This window comes from Oncorhynchus clarkii, chromosome 6 (assembly GCF_045791955.1).
Source record: "Oncorhynchus clarkii lewisi isolate Uvic-CL-2024 chromosome 6, UVic_Ocla_1.0, whole genome shotgun sequence".
NCBI classification, from domain to species: Eukaryota; Metazoa; Chordata; class Actinopteri; order Salmoniformes; family Salmonidae; genus Oncorhynchus; species Oncorhynchus clarkii.
This window is the reverse complement of record NC_092152.1, coordinates 87,196,856-87,213,459: the sequence shown is the minus strand read 5'-3', so window position 1 is coordinate 87,213,459 and position 16,604 is coordinate 87,196,856. Positions and strand designations below refer to the sequence as shown.

Below are 16,604 nucleotides of genomic sequence, written 5' to 3'. Positions count from 1 at the left end.
AACAGCCCAACTCCGTTCCTCCAGTACCCCCCCCCCCCCCAACAGCCCAACTCCGTTCCTCCAGTACCCCCCCAACAGCCCAACTCCGTTCCTCCAGTACCCCCCCAACAGCCCAACTTCGTTCCTCCAGTACCCCCCCCAACAGCCCAACTCCGTTCCTCCAGTACCCTCCCCCAACAGCCCAACTCCGTTCCTCCAGTACCCCCCCCAACAGCCCAACTCCGTTCCTCCAGTCCCCCCCCCCCAACAGCCCAACTTCGTTCCTCCAGTACCCCCCCAACAGCCCAACTTCGTTCCTCCAGTACCCCCCCCAACAGCCCAACTCCGTTCCTCCAGTACCCCCCCAACAGCCCAACTCCGTTCCTCCAGTACCCCCCCCAACAGCCCAACTTCGTTCCTCCAGTACCCCCCCCAACAGCCCAACTCTGTTCCTCCAGTACCCCCCCAACAGCCCAACTCCGTTCCTCCAGTACCCCCCCCAACAGCCCAACTCCGTTCCTCCAGTACCCCCCCAACAGCCCAACTCCGTTCCTCCAGTACCCCCCCCCCCCCCAACAGCCCAACTTCGTTCCTCCAGTACCCCCCCCAACAGCCCAACTCCGTACCTCCTGTACCCCCCCAACAGCCCAACTCCGTTCCTCCAGTACCCCCCCCAACAGCCCAACTCCGTTCCTCCAGTACCCCCCCAACAGCCCAACTCCGTTCCTCCAGTACCCCCCCCAACAGCCCAACTCCGTTCCTCCAGTACCCCCCCCAACAGCCCAACTCCGTTCCTCCAGTACCCCCCCAACAGCCCAACTCCGTTCCTCCAGTACCCCCCCAACAGCCCAACTCCGTTCCTCCAGTACCCCCCCAACAGCCCAACTCCGTTCCTCCAGTACCCCCCCCAACAGCCCAACTCCGTTCCTCCAGTACCCCCCCAACAGCCCAACTCCGTTCCTCCAGTACCCCCCCCCAACAGCCCAACTCCGTTCCTCCAGTACCCCCCCCCCAACAGCCCAACTTCGTTCCTCCAGTCCCCCCCCCCAACAGCCCAACTTCGTTCCTCCAGTACCCCCCCAACAGCCCAACTCCGTTCCTCCAGTACCCCCCCCCAACAGCCCAACTCCGTTCCTCCAGTACCCCCCCCAACAGCCCAACTCCGTTCCTCCAGTACCCCCCCAACAGCCCAACTCCGTTCCTCCAGTACCCCCCCCCAACAGCCCAACTCCGTTCCTCCAGTACCCCCCCCAACAGCCCAACTCCGTTCCTCCAGTACCCCCCCAACAGCCCAACTCCGTTCCTCCAGTACCCCCCCAACAGCCCAACTCCGTTCCTCCAGTACCCCCCCAACAGCCCAACTCCGTTCCTCCAGTACCCCCCCAACAGCCCAACTCCGTTCCTCCAGTACCCCCCCAACAGCCCAACTCCGTTCCTCCAGTACCCCCCCAACAGCCCAACTCCGTTCCTCCAGTACCCCCCCAACAGCCCAACTCCGTTCCTCCAGTACCCCCCCAACAGCCCAACTCCGTTCCTCCAGTACCCCCCCCCAACAGCCCAACTCCGTTCCTCCAGTACCCCCCCCCAACAGCCCAACTCCGTTCCTCCAGTACCCCCCCCCAACAGCCCAACTCCGTTCCTCCAGTACCCCCCCCCAACAGCCCAACTCCGTTCCTCCAGTACCCCCCCCCCAACAGCCCAACTCCGTTCCTCCAGTACCCCCCCCCAACAGCCCAACTCCGTTCCTCCAGTACCCCCCCCCCAACAGCCCAACTCCGTTCCTCCAGTACCCCCCCAACAGCCCAACTCCGTTCCTCCAGTACCCCCCCCCCCCCCCCAACAGCCCAACTCCGTTCCTCCAGTACCCCCCCAACAGCCCAACTCCGTTCCTCCAGTACCCCCCCCCAACAGCCCAACTCCGTTCCTCCAGTACCCCCCCCAACAGCCCAACTCCGTTCCTCCAGTACCCCCCCCCCCAACAGCCCAACTCCGTTCCTCCAGTACCCCCCCCCAACAGCCCAACTCCGTTCCTCCAGTACCCCCCCCCCAACAGCCCAACTCCGTTCCTCCAGTACCCCCCCAACAGCCCAACTCCGTTCCTCCAGTACCCCCCCCCAACAGCCCAACTCCGTTCCTCCAGTACCCCCCCCCCAACAGCCCAACTCCGTTCCTCCAGTACCCCCCCCCAACAGCCCAACTCCGTTCCTCCAGTACCCCCCCCCCCAACAGCCCAACTCCGTTCCTCCAGTACCCCCCCAACAGCCCAACTCCGTTCCTCCAGTACCCCCCCCCCCCAACAGCCCAACTCCGTTCCTCCAGTACCCCCCCAACAGCCCAACTCCGTTCCTCCAGTAGCCCCCCCCCCCCCCCAACAGCCCAACTCCGTTCCTCCAGTACCCCCCCAACAGCCCAACTTCGTTCCTCCAGTACCCCCCCAACAGCCCAACTCCGTTCCTCCAGTACCCCCCCAACAGCCCAACTCCGTTCCTCCAGTACCCCCCCCAACAGCCCAACTCCGTTCCTCCAGTACCCCCCCCCCAACAGCCCAACTCCGTTCCTCCAGTACCCCCCCAACAGCCCAACTCCGTTCCTCCAGTACCCCCCCCCCCCCCCAACAGCCCAACTCTGTTCCTCCAGTACCCCCCCCAACAGCCCAACTCCGTTCCTCCAGTACCCCCCCCAACAGCCCAACAAATACCCATTGCTGTTTGAATACATCTTGATAATAAAACATTTAAAAAGCTCAAATGTGAACCAGAGACCAGAGAGAAAACAAAGTTTCACCCAAGCAACACATTTTTAAAAAATTGGTGTTGCACTGTCAAGTCATGGGGTCACAAATGCAAGTGTTTTGGTCGCAGTTTTGAGCCCTGATAGAACAGGTTCAAGGAAAGACAGAGAGAGAGAGACCAACACTGTGCAACTGGACAGAATATAGGCCTTTAATCGCTGATCATCACCCAGCTTTACAGCTAGCCAAGTGGCTTTTTGTTGTTGTTGTTGGTAGGTTTTTTTTTTTTAATTCAGGAGTGGGCCTTTAAAGGGAAAAAGGAGAGGCCTGGCACGTACCGAGAACCACAAAAGGATTCAGAGCTATACTGCTTATCATTCACCTCAGCGGTTCAAATCATACCCGTGTCCCAACAGGCACCCTATTCCCTATTTAGTGCACTACTTTTGACAAGGCCCCATAGTGCTCTGGTCAAAAGTAGTGCACTACATCGGGTGCCATGTAGGACTGAACCCATGACTGGGGAGGAGTTTACGCTCCTAGGCCCCAACATAGCCTAACAAGTTCCTCTGTCAGCTGCTCACAAGTCACAATGTCTACAGGGCCCCCTCCGGAGTTTCTCCCTCCTGACCATGTGAGACCTGCAGGAAACACTCCAGACCCGACTCATGACTGTGCTCTGTGCCTACAGAGAACCTACAAGCCTTTCATGTTGGGACGAGTCCTACCTTAGGCTAAAGGCACTTGATAGTGTACAGATCAATACATTCATTGTTAACTACGTGATCACGCTTAGTGCACGGTGTTTTGACGCCTGTGAGCCCTGTGCACCCTGCTTCTTTAAAACACAAAGTTCCTAGAAGCAGTCAGAAGTGTACACGGGAAGCCCCACAGTTAAAGGGATAGTACGACATTTTGGCAAAAAAAAACATTTTTAAAAAGCTAGCATGCTAGCTGTTCCTGTAGACTTCCAGTCATTGTGCTAACACTAGTTAGCAATGGCTCCAGAAACTACCTTCAACTTCCATGAGTATCCATGAGTTAATCTGACTCTGGGTCAGTAGAAATGAGGATTAAAACTGCAAAAATCCCTTTAAATATTACAACGGCTGCGTAATGCAAGAATACGCCTGGACGTCACAGGGGCCGCCTCCCTGGACTGGGGTGGTTCTGCCGCCTGGTCTGACTGGGGTGGTTCTGCCGTCTGGTCTGACTGGGGTGGTTCTGCCGTCTGACTGGGGTGGTTCTGCCGTCTGGTCTGACTGGGGTGGTTCTGCCGCCTGGTCTGACTGGGGTGGTTCTGCCGTCTGACTGGGGTGGTTCTGCCGTCTGGTCTGACTGGGGTGGTTCTGCCGTCTGGTCTGACTGGGTGGTTCTGCCGTCTGGTCTGACTGGGGTGGTTCTGCCGCCTGGTCTGACTGGGGTGGTTCTGCCGTCTGACTGGGGTGGTTCTGCCGCCTGACTGGGGTGGTTCTGCCGCCTGGTCTGACTGGGGTGGTTCTGCCGTCTGACTGGGGTGGTTCTGCCGTCTGACTGGGGTGGTTCTGCCGTCTGACTGGGGTGGTTCTGCCGTCTGGTCTGACTGGGGTGGTTCTGCCGTCTGGTCTGACTGGGGTGGTTCTGCCGTCTGGTCTGACTGGGTGGTTCTGCCGTCTGGTCTGACTGGGGTGGTTCTGCTGTCTGACTGGGTGGTTCTGCTGTCTGGTCTGACTGGGTAGTTCTGCTGTCTGACTGGGTGGTTCTGCTGTCTGACTGGGTGGTTCTGCTGTCTGACTGGGTGGTTCTGCTGTCTGACTGGGTGGTTCTGCTGTCTGACTGGGGTGGTTCTGCTGTCTGACTGGGTGGTTCTGCTGTCTGGTCTGACTGGGGTGGTTCTGCTGTCTGGTCTGACTGGGTGGTTCTGCTGTCTGGTCTGACTGGGTGGTTCTGCTGTCTGGTCTGACTGGGTGGTTCTGCTGTCTGGTCTGACTGGGTGGTTCTGCTGTCTGGTCTGACTGGGTGGTTCTGCTGTCTGGTCTGACTGGGGTGGTTCTGCTGTCTGGTCTGACTGGGGTGGTTCTGCTGTCTGGTCTGACTGGGTGGTTCTGCTGTCTGGTCTGACTGGGTGGTTCTGCTGTCTGGTCTGACTGGGTGGTTCTGCTGTCTGACTGGGTGGTTCTGCTGTCTGACTGGGTGGTTCTGCTGTCTGACTGGGTGGTTCTGCTGTCTGACTGGGTGGTTCTGCTGTCTGACTGGGTGGTTCTGCTGTCTGGTCTGATGACCTGGTTCTTCTTCACTAGTCCCCAAGCATAAGACAACAGACTGAATCAGGGAAGGACGGAAGTTTTCCAATGAAACACTTCATTTTCCGTTCAGTTGCAAAGCGTTTAGCTACGGTGCGCACTAATGAACAGGACCCAGGCCTGGTTAGGAGGGCTAGAGAGGCAGGCAGGGAGAGTTGTGCCTGGGGCATGGTGCACTTCAGGTCCTCTGAACGATCACAAAGAAGATGTATAAAGTAGCACACTGTGTCCCACGGGAGGGTTGGTGGCACCTTAATCAGGGAGGACAGGCTCGTGGTAATGACTGGAGCGGAATAAGTGGAATGGTATCAAACACATCAGAACACATGGTTTCCATATGGTTGATGCCATTCGCTACGTTCCAACTGCTGTGTTCATGTTCATGTGCAGAGCACATGGGACCGCCTGAAATGGCCCAGTGACGTCCGGGTTTGGTCGATGTAGGCCGTCATTGTAAATAAGAATTTGTTCTTACCTGACTTGCCTAGTTCAATAAAGGCTAAATTAAATAATTAAATATGAATCAATGCCATTATTCTCTGGTGTTAAAACTGTCTGTACGTCTGCTGCTGTGGTTGTGTCCCCAGTACTAAGTATCGCCCAGTGCTAGGTCAGGCCTCCCTACGTACTGCCCGGTACTAGGTCAGGCCTCCCTACGTACGTCCCGGTACTAGGTCAGGCCTCCCTACGTACTGCCCGGTACCAGGTCGGGCCTCCCTACGTACGTTCCCGTACCAGGTCGGGCCTCCACACGTACTGCCCAGTACCAGGTCGGGCCTCCACACGTACTGCCCAGTACCAGGTCGGGCCTCCACACGTACTGCCCAGTACCAGGTCGGGCCTCCACACGTACTGCCCAGTACCAGGTCGGGCCTCCACACGTACTGCCCAGTACCAGGTCGGGCCTCCCCACGTACTGCCCAGTACCAGGTCGGGCCTCCACACGTACTGCCCAGTACCAGGTCGGGCCTCCACACGTACTGCCCAGTACCAGGTCGGCCCTCCACACGTACTGCCCAGTACCAGGTCGGCCCTCCACACGTACTGCCCAGTACCAGGTCGGGCCTCCCTACGTACGTCCCAGTACCAGGTCGGGCCTCCCTACGTACCTCCCAGTACCAGGTCGGGCCTGCCTACGTACGTCCCAGTACCAGGTCGGGCCTCCCTACGTACGGCCCAGTACCAGGTCGGGCCTCCCTACGTACGGCCCAGTACCAGGTCGGGCCTCCCTACGTACGGCCCAGTACCAGGTCGGGCCTCCCTACGTACGGCCCAGTACCAGGTCGGGCCTCCCTACGTACGGCCCAGTACCAGGTCGGGCCTCCCTACGTACGGCCCAGTACCAGGTCGGGCCTCCCTACGTACGGCCCAGTACCAGGTCGGGCCTCCCTACGTACGGCCCAGTACCAGGTCGGGCCTCCCTACGTACGGCCCAGTACCAGGTCGGGCCTCCCTACGTACGTCCCAGTACCAGGTCGGGCCTCCCTACGTACTGCCCAGTACCAGGTCGGGCCTCCCTACGTACTGCCCAGTACCAGGTCGGGCCTCCACACATACTGCCCAGTACCAGGTCGGGCCTCCACACGTACTGCCCAGTACCAGGTCGGACCTCCCTACGTACTGCCCAGTACCAGGTCGGGCCTCCCTACGTACGTCCCAGTACCAGGTCGGGCCTCCATACGTACGTCCCAGTACCAGGTCGGGCCTCCCTACGTACGTCCCAGTACTAGGTCGGGCCTCCCTACGTACGTCCCGGTACTAGGTCGGGCCTCCCTACGTACGTCCCGGTACTAGGTCAGGCCTCCCTACGTACTGCCCAGTACTAGGTCAGGCCTCCCTACGTACGTCCCAGTACCAGGTCAGGCCTCCACACGTACTGCCCAGTACCAGGTCGGGCCTCCACACGTACTGCCCAGTACCAGGTCGGGCTTCCACACGTACTGCCCGGTACCAGGTCGGGCCTCCACACGAACTGCCCGGTACCAGGTCGGGCCTCCCTACGTACTGCCCGGAACCAGGTCGGGCCTCCCTACGTACTGCCCGGTACCAGGTCAGGCCTCCACACGTACTGCCCAGTACTAGGTCAGGCCTCCCTACGTACTGCCCAGTACTAGGTCAGGCCTCCCTACGTACGTCCCAGTACTAGGTCAGGCCTCCCTACGTACGTCCCAGTACTAGGTCAGGCCTCCCTACGTACGTCCCAGTACTAGGTCAGGCCTCCATAAGTACTGCCCAGTACTAGGTCAGGCCTCCCTACGTACTGCCCAGTACTAGGTCAGGCCTCCCTACGTACTGCCCAGTACTAGGTCAGGCCTCCCTACGTACTGCCCAGTACTAGGTCAGGCCTCCCTACATACTGCCCAGTACTAGGTCAGGCCTCCCTACATACTGCCCAGTACTAGGTCAGGCCTCCCTACGTACTGCCTAGTACTAGGTCAGGCCTCCCTACGTACTGCCCAGTACTAGGTCAGGCCTCCCTACGTACTGCCCAGTACTAGGTCAGGCCTCCCTACGTACTGCCCAGTACTAGGTCAGGCCTCCCTACGTACTGCCCAGTATTAGGTCAGGCCTCCCTACATACTGCCCAGTACTAGGTCAGGCCTCCATACGTACTGCCCAGGACTAGGTCAGGCCTCCATACGTACTGCCCAGTACTAGGTCAGGCCTCCATAAGTACTGCCCAGTACTAGGTCAGGCCTCCATAAGTACTGCGCAGTACTAGGTCAGGCCTCCATACGAACTGCCCAGTACTAGGTCAGGCCTCCCTACGTACGTCCCGGTACTAGGTAAGGCCTCCCTACGTACTGCCCAGTACTAGGTCAGGCCTCCCTACGTACGTCCCAGTACCAGGTCAGGCCTCCCTACGTACTGCCCAGTACTAGGTCAGGCCTCCCTACGTACTGCCCAGTACTAGGTCAGGCCTCCCTACGTACTGCCCAGTACTAGGTCAGGCCTCCCTACGTACGTCCCAGTACCAGGTCGGGCCTCCACACGTACTGCCCAGTACCAGGTCGGGCCTCCACACGTACTGCCCGGTACCAGGTCGGGCTTCCACACGTACTGCCCGGTACCAGGTCGGGCCTCCACACGAACTGCCCGGTACCAGGTCGGGCCTCCCTACGTACTGCCCGGTACCAGGTCGGGCCTCCCTACGTACTGCCCAGTACCAGGTCGGGCCTCCACACATACTGCCCAGTACCAGGTCGGGCCTCCACACGTACTGCCCAGTACCAGGTCGGACCTCCCTACGTACTGCCCAGTACCAGGTCGGGCCTCCCTACGTACGTCCCAGTACCAGGTCGGGCCTCCATACGTACGTCCCAGTACCAGGTCGGGCCTCCCTACGTACGTCCCAGTACTAGGTCGGGCCTCCCTACGTACGTCCCGGTACTAGGTCGGGCCTCCCTACGTACGTCCCGGTACTAGGTCAGGCCTCCCTACGTACTGCCCAGTACTAGGTCAGGCCTCCCTACGTACGTCCCAGTACCAGGTCAGGCCTCCACACGTACTGCCCAGTACCAGGTCGGGCCTCCACACGTACTGCCCAGTACCAGGTCGGGCTTCCACACGTACTGCCCGGTACCAGGTCGGGCCTCCACACGAACTGCCCGGTACCAGGTCGGGCCTCCCTACGTACTGCCCGGAACCAGGTCGGGCCTCCCTACGTACTGCCCGGTACCAGGTCAGGCCTCCACACGTACTGCCCAGTACTAGGTCAGGCCTCCCTACGTACTGCCCAGTACTAGGTCAGGCCTCCCTACGTACGTCCCAGTACTAGGTCAGGCCTCCCTACGTACGTCCCAGTACTAGGTCAGGCCTCCCTACGTACGTCCCAGTACTAGGTCAGGCCTCCATAAGTACTGCCCAGTACTAGGTCAGGCCTCCCTACGTACTGCCCAGTACTAGGTCAGGCCTCCCTACGTACTGCCCAGTACTAGGTCAGGCCTCCCTACGTACTGCCCAGTACTAGGTCAGGCCTCCCTACATACTGCCCAGTACTAGGTCAGGCCTCCCTACATACTGCCCAGTACTAGGTCAGGCCTCCCTACGTACTGCCTAGTACTAGGTCAGGCCTCCCTACGTACTGCCCAGTACTAGGTCAGGCCTCCCTACGTACTGCCCAGTACTAGGTCAGGCCTCCCTACGTACTGCCCAGTACTAGGTCAGGCCTCCCTACGTACTGCCCAGTATTAGGTCAGGCCTCCCTACATACTGCCCAGTACTAGGTCAGGCCTCCATACGTACTGCCCAGGACTAGGTCAGGCCTCCATACGTACTGCCCAGTACTAGGTCAGGCCTCCATAAGTACTGCCCAGTACTAGGTCAGGCCTCCATAAGTACTGCGCAGTACTAGGTCAGGCCTCCATACGAACTGCCCAGTACTAGGTCAGGCCTCCCTACGTACGTCCCGGTACTAGGTAAGGCCTCCCTACGTACTGCCCAGTACTAGGTCAGGCCTCCCTGCGTACGTCCCAGTACCAGGTCAGGCCTCCCTACGTACTGCCCAGTACTAGGTCAGGCCTCCCTACGTACTGCCCAGTACTAGGTCAGGCCTCCCTACGTACTGCCCAGTACTAGGTCAGGCCTCCCTACGTACGTCCCAGTACCAGGTCGGGCCTCCACACGTACTGCCCAGTACCAGGTCGGGCCTCCACACGTACTGCCCGGTACCAGGTCGGGCTTCCACACGTACTGCCCGGTACCAGGTCGGGCCTCCACACGAACTGCCCGGTACCAGGTCGGGCCTCCCTACGTACTGCCCGGTACCAGGTCGGGCCTCCCTACGTACTGCCCGGTACCAGGTCAGGCCTCCACACGTACTGCCCGGTACTAGGTCAGGCCTCCCTACGTACTGCCCGGTACTAGGTCAGGCCTCCCTACGTACGTCCCGGTACTAGGTCAGGCCTCCCTACGTACGTCCCAGTACTAGGTCAGGCCTCCCTACGTACGTCCCAGTACTAGGTCAGGCCTCCCTACGTACGTCCCAGTACTAGGTTAGGCCTCCATAAGTACTGCCCAGTACTAGGTCAGGCCTCCCTAAGTACTGCCCAGTACTAGGTCAGGCCTCCCTACGTACTGCCCAGTACTAGGTCAGGCCTCCCTACGTACTGCCCAGTACTAGGTCAGGCCTCCCTACGTACTGCCCAGTACTAGGTCAGGCCTCCCTACATACTGCCCAGTACTAGGTCAGGCCTCCCTACATACTGCCCAGTACTAGGTCAGGCCTCCCTACGTACTGCCTAGTACTAGGTCAGGCCTCCCTACGTACTTCCCAGTACTAGGTCAGGCCTCCCTACGTACTGCCCAGTACTAGGTCAGGCCTCCCTACGTACTGCCCAGTATTAGGTCAGGCCTCCCTACATACTGCCCAGTACTAGGTCAGGCCTCCATACGTACTGCCCAGGACTAGGTCAGGCCTCCATACGTACTGCCCAGTACTAGGTCAGGCCTCCATACGTACTGCCCAGTACTAGGTCAGGCCTCCATAAGTACTGCCCAGTACTAGGTCAGGCCTCCCTACGTACGTCCCGGTACTAGGTAAGGCCTCCCTACGTACTGCCCAGTACTAGGTCAGGCCTCCCTACGTACGTCCCAGTACCAGGTCAGGCCTCCACACGTACTGCCCAGTACCAGGTCGGGCCTCCACACGTACTGCCCAGTACCAGGTCGGGCCTCCACACGTACTGCCCAGTACCAGGTCGGGCCTCCACACGTACTGCCCAGTACCAGGTCGGGCCTCCACACGTACTGCCCAGTACCAGGTCGGGCCTCCACACGAACTGCCCGGTACCAGGTCGGGCCTCCCTACGTACTGCCCGGTACCAGGTCGGACCTCCCTACGTACTGCCCGGTACCAGGTCAGGCCTCCACACGTACTGCCCAGTACTAGGTCAGGCCTCCCTACGTACTGCCCGGTACTAGGTCAGGCCTCCCTACGTACATCCCAGTACTAGGTCAGGCCTCCCTACGTACGTCCCAGTACTAGGTTAGGCCTCCATAAGTACTGCCCAGTACTAGGTCAGGCCTCCCTACGTACTGCCCAGTACTAGGTCAGGCCTCCCTACGTACTGCCCAGTACTAGGTCAGGCCTCCCTACGTACTGCCCAGTACTAGGTCAGGCCTCCCTACGTACTGCCCGGTACCAGGTCAGGCCTCCCTACGTACTGCCCGGTACTAGGTCAGGCCTCCCTACGTACATCCCGGTACTAGGTCAGGCCTCCCTACGTACGTCCCAGTACTAGGTTAGGCCTCCATAAGTACTGCCCAGTACTAGGTCAGGCTTCCATAAGTACTGCCCAGTACTAGGTCAGGCCTCCATAAGTACTGCCCAGTACTAGGTCAGGCCTCCATAAGTATTGCCCAGTACTAGGTCAGGCCTCCATAAGTACTGCCCAGTACTAGGTCAGGCCTCCATAAGTACTGCCCAGTACTAGGTCAGGCCTCCATAAGTACTGCCCAGTACTAGATTGTTGCCTGTATTAACATTGTGCCCAGGATCTAGGTAGGTCTATTCCATGTCCCGAGATTTGGCTGCTTGGCGCCCGGTGAAGCAGCCGCGGTGTTTGGGTTGCTGGTCATCCCACAATATACTATCACTGTATATTTGTACTGTATATCCACTGGTCATCCCACGATATACTATCACTGTATATTTGTACTGTATATCCACTGGTCATCCCACGATATACTATCACTGTATATTTATACTGTATATCCACTGGTCATCCCACAATATACTATCACTGTATATTTGTACTGTATACCCACTGGTCATCCCACGATATACTATCACTGTATATTTATACTGTATATCCACTGGTCATCCCACGATATACTATCACTGTATATTTATACTGTATATCCACTGGTCATCCCACGATATACTATCACTGTATATTTGTACTGTATATCCACTGGTCATCCCACGATATACTATCACTGTATATTTGTACTGTATATCCACTGGTCATCCCACAATATTCTACGTTCTGGGTGATTAAAGGTGCTTGTGCTGAACTCCTCTGGTGTTGATGTTTTAACTGTGACTGCCTCTAAATCTGCTGCCTCTACACCTGCTGCCTCTACACATGCTGCCTCTACACATGCTGCCTCTACACATGCTGCCTCTACACATGCTGCCTCTACACATGCTGCCTCTACACATGCTGCCTCTACACATGCTGCCTCCACACATGCTGCCTCCACACATGCTGCCTCCACACATGCTGCCTCCACACATGCTGCCTCCACACATACTGCCTCGACACCTGCTGTGGTTGGACATACTGCCTCCACACATACTGCCTCCACACATATTGCCCCCACACATATTGCCTCCACACATACTGCCTCCACACCTGCTGTGGTTGGACATGTCTACATACTGCCTCCACACATACTGCCTCCACACATACTGCCCCCACACATACTGCCCCCACACATACTGCCTCCACACCTGCTGTGGTTGGACAGGCCTACATACTGCCTCTACACCTGCTGTGGTTGGACAGGCCTACATACTGCTGTGGTTGGACAGGCCTACATACTGCTGTGGTTGGACAGGCCTACATACTGCCTCTACACCTGCTGTGGTTGGACAGGCCTACATACTGCTGTGGTTGGACAGGCCTACATACTGCTGTGGTTGGACAGGCCTACATACTGCCTCTACACCTGCTGTGGTTGGACAGGCCTACATACTGCTGTGGTTGGACAGGCCTACATACTGCCTCTACACCTGCTGTGGTTGGACAGTCCTACATACTGCTGTAGTTGGACAGTTCTACATACTGCTGTGGTTGGACAGGCCTACATACTGCCTCTACACCTGCTGTGATTGGACAGGCCTACATACTGCCTCTACACCTGCTGTGATTGGACAGGCCTACATACTACCTCTATACCGGCTGTGATTGGACAGGCCTACATACTGCTGTGATTGGACAGGCCTACATACTGCCTCTACACCTGCTGTGATTGGACAGGCCTACATACTGCTGTGGTTGGACAGGCCTACATACTGCCTCTACACCTGCTGTGATTGGACAGGCCTACATACTGCTGTGGTTGGACAGGCCTACATACTGCCTCTACACTTGCTGTGGTTGGACAGGCCTACATACTGCCTCTACACCTGCTGTGATTGGACAGGCCTACATACTGCTGTGGTTGGACAGGCCTACATACTGCCTCTACACCTGCTGTGGTTGGACAGGCCTACATACTGCCTCTACACCTGCTGTGATTGGACAGGCCTACATACTGCCTCTACACCTGCTGTGGTTGGACAGGCCTACATACTGCCTCTACACCTGCTGTGATTGGACAGTCCTACATACTGCCTCTACACCTGCTGTGGTTGGACAGGCCTACATACTGCCTCTACACCTGCTGTGATTGGACAGGCCTACATACTGCTGTGGTTGGACAGGCCTACATACTGCCTCTACACCTGCTGTGGTTGGACAGGCCTACATACTGCTGTGGTTGGACAGGCCTACATACTGCCTCTACACCTGCTGTGATTGGACAGGCCTACATACTGCCTCTACACCTGCTGTGATTGGACAGGTCTACATACTGCTGTGGTTGGACAGGCCTACATACTGCTGTGATTGGACAGGCCTACATACTGCTGTGATTGGACAGGCCTACATACTGTACTATATCCTAGATAAAGGATGACATTGTGACGTGATTAAAGTCCATGACGTGATTTCGATCACATTAATTGACATGTCTGTATCAACATTGTGACTTGGATGTACTCTATGCCCAGATCAAACTGTGTGTGGACAGAAAAGTCCTGCTAGATTTCAATCAGTACCACATTAGATGACATGTCACCGTTTGTTGGTTTTATGGCCCAACAGACTGATGACGTGGCTTTTACCATCCTGGACGCGTAGTAAACAACATGAATGTCAGAGTGAATACATTCTACACTAACAGCCCCAAACAGCCACGTCCACATGCATTAATGTGAATGAACACAATGATCCAATGATGACTACAGGGAATATTCAATTAAACCACGGTAATGTTCACTGTATCTTCATTTACACAACTACAGTACTGCCAAGCACTATGCGCACACACACACAGGCCACTCTTCTTGGAGAACACACACACACACACACACACACACCACTCTTCTTGGAGAACACACACACACACACACACACAAAGTGTAGGTGTCCTACATTTGACAGGAGTCCACCTGTTAATTTTTACAGAGTTCAAATAACATCCTGCTATTTTATTTACAAACATTACACGTTTAAATACTGTAGGCCCAACATGTGTCAGTATGCAACTGTACAAATTCTGTACTGCTTGTTAGATTGAATTTCAACTACTCCCACACACAGAGTTGGCTGGATATGAAATAACCACAAGCTGTAAACAAATGCCATCTATTCATGAGAGAAAATAGCCGGGGAAACTGTGACGTTGTTTGGAGATGTATGTCCTCCACGCTGCCTGCCTGGCTAGGCCTTATGGTCTATATAGTGTTATGGAACACTGAACAATACGGTCTGTATGACCCCCCCTACGACCTGCTCTGTGTGGAGGGAGGGGGCGTGGGTCACCGAGGTCATACATTTGGACCTGACGCCTAATCCACTTCTCCTGCTCGGAAAGTAAAGACGGACAGAAGAGGAGGTTGATGCTGCACATCATAAGGTTTGATGGTCCATATGAATGCCGTACAGCACCCGTTTCAACATCCTCATATCACCGAATCATAAATACATTGGATGGTACTGTAGAAGGAAGTATGGGACATTTAGACATAACACATAAGGAGAAACTGTGTGTGTGTGTGGGTATGTGTGTGTGTGGGTCTGTTGTGTGTGTGTGTGTGTGTGTCTGTGTGTGTGTGTGTGTGTGTGTGTGGCTCTTCTCCAAGACGAGTGGCCTGTGTGTGTCTGTGTGTGTGTGTCTGTGTGTGGCTCTTCTCCAAGAAGAGTGGCCTGTGTGTGTCTCACCTTGATAGTGCTGGGTTTGATCAGAAGTCCTGGGGCAGGAGTGGCATTGGTCTGCTGGGAATCGTCTGATTCCTTTCCACTTTGATAGACCACCCTATCGGAGATATGAATGCTTGAAGCACAGCCCATGCTTCAACCCCACTTCTGACAATCCCTCTAGCTCAAGTGCTTTACCAATACCTGGACGACTGTCATTCGGTATCCCTCCACTGATATCTTCTGGGGGGTCTTTTTCTCCCTCTTGATAAATCGTAATGCTAAACGCTCTCTCTAGTTTCTCTAACACTAAGCATGAATAATAGATGTTCCTTCCCCCCCACCCACCCACCCCCCCTAACCAGGAAACAGATTTCCTCTCTCTGCTTTTTAAATTTTTTTTTACATGAAGCAATTTTGAGAGATTTTCTACACGCGTCGTTTTATTATTGCTAACACGAATCCCGTTATTATAGAACGCCGCTGTTCTGTGGTTCTATTCCAGGGCCGATTTATCCTTCATGAGACGGCTTCCCCGCCTCGGATTCGTACATCACTTGCTCTCTCTCTCTCTTTCTGAATGTATGTATTTTTTTTAAAACTTTACTCTTTTCAAGTAAACGTCAGTCTTCTGGTTGAATTCAAGCAGAAGTTTGATCCATGTTCGTCCAATAAGCCTTCTGCTGAAACCGTCCTCCCCACCCAAAACCATCCAATTCCATTGAACTAATGTTTTTCTTTGACTATCTGGTTAGCCACTTCATTTCAAGACATTGGCCACAATCCGGTTCTCACGACAGTTTGTTCCAGCCTCATATACCCCATCATCAACAGGCTACAATATTCACACTGCATGGTGCTCCCCTCGACTGTCGCTCCAATCTCAAGACTCCCCCTTGCAACAAAATGCAATTTAGTCCGACAAAACATGCCATTTATCTGCCAAAAAAATACCAATTAGGCGAAACAGAAATATTTGGGTGGAATCTTCATTCAGACATCCACTGTCAGCTTGATGACGACCCGACAGAGATAGAAAACTGGGTAAAAACGAGTTGCAATTTTTTCCTCTTTCTGAAAAAAAATATGAAGAGTGCTGTCAAATTATCTGTTGAAGAGGTACCTCCTCTGGATCAGACCAATCGCATAAAAACAGACCGCTGCGCGTCCCCAAGTTTCGGTTTTCAGTAAGGAAGATGGGTGATTGTTCTTTATAAACGCAAAATACAGAAATTCGCTACATAATGGTGAATTATTTAAGTATTTTTCTCTGCCTTTCGAGCGTTTGCCCTTCCAATTCTTCGGCACTGCTTGACAGCAGCACGTCCAATAAAAGCTGCCGCAAGGATTGACCTACAGCCTTTACTGACGTCAATGCAAATGAGCCTCAACGGGCTAATCAGAGCGCGTCTCCAGCCAGCTGGGCGGATCCAGCGCTCAGAGGGAACTTTGAAATGGACCAGAGAACGTTCACACACTGCCTCTATTCGAATGGGTTCTGAGCCGAACGTCACCCCAAACCGGATGACAGTATGTTCAGGGTGAAAATGTATATCTTACACGGGTGTATGCCTGTATATCTTTTTAAAGCTGTAGGAGATCTTGTGGACACAGCCTGTTCTCATTTACTCTATGATCAGTGAT

The 16,604-nt window shown here is 55.6% G+C and overlaps 1 protein-coding gene across 1 annotated transcript in view; it reads right to left on the bottom strand.

The window, feature by feature from the left end:
* The window catches only part of LOC139411760 (high affinity cAMP-specific and IBMX-insensitive 3',5'-cyclic phosphodiesterase 8A-like), a 183,310-nt gene extending 167,019 nt beyond the window's left edge, over positions 1-16,291 (bottom strand). Inside the window, exon 1 of the mRNA XM_071158488.1 lies at positions 14,985-16,291. Coding sequence (XP_071014589.1) covers positions 14,985-15,113 — 129 coding nt within the window. The 5' untranslated portion in view covers positions 15,114-16,291. The remainder of the gene's footprint in view (positions 1-14,984) is intronic.
* Between the last annotated feature and the right edge of the window lie 313 nt (positions 16,292-16,604).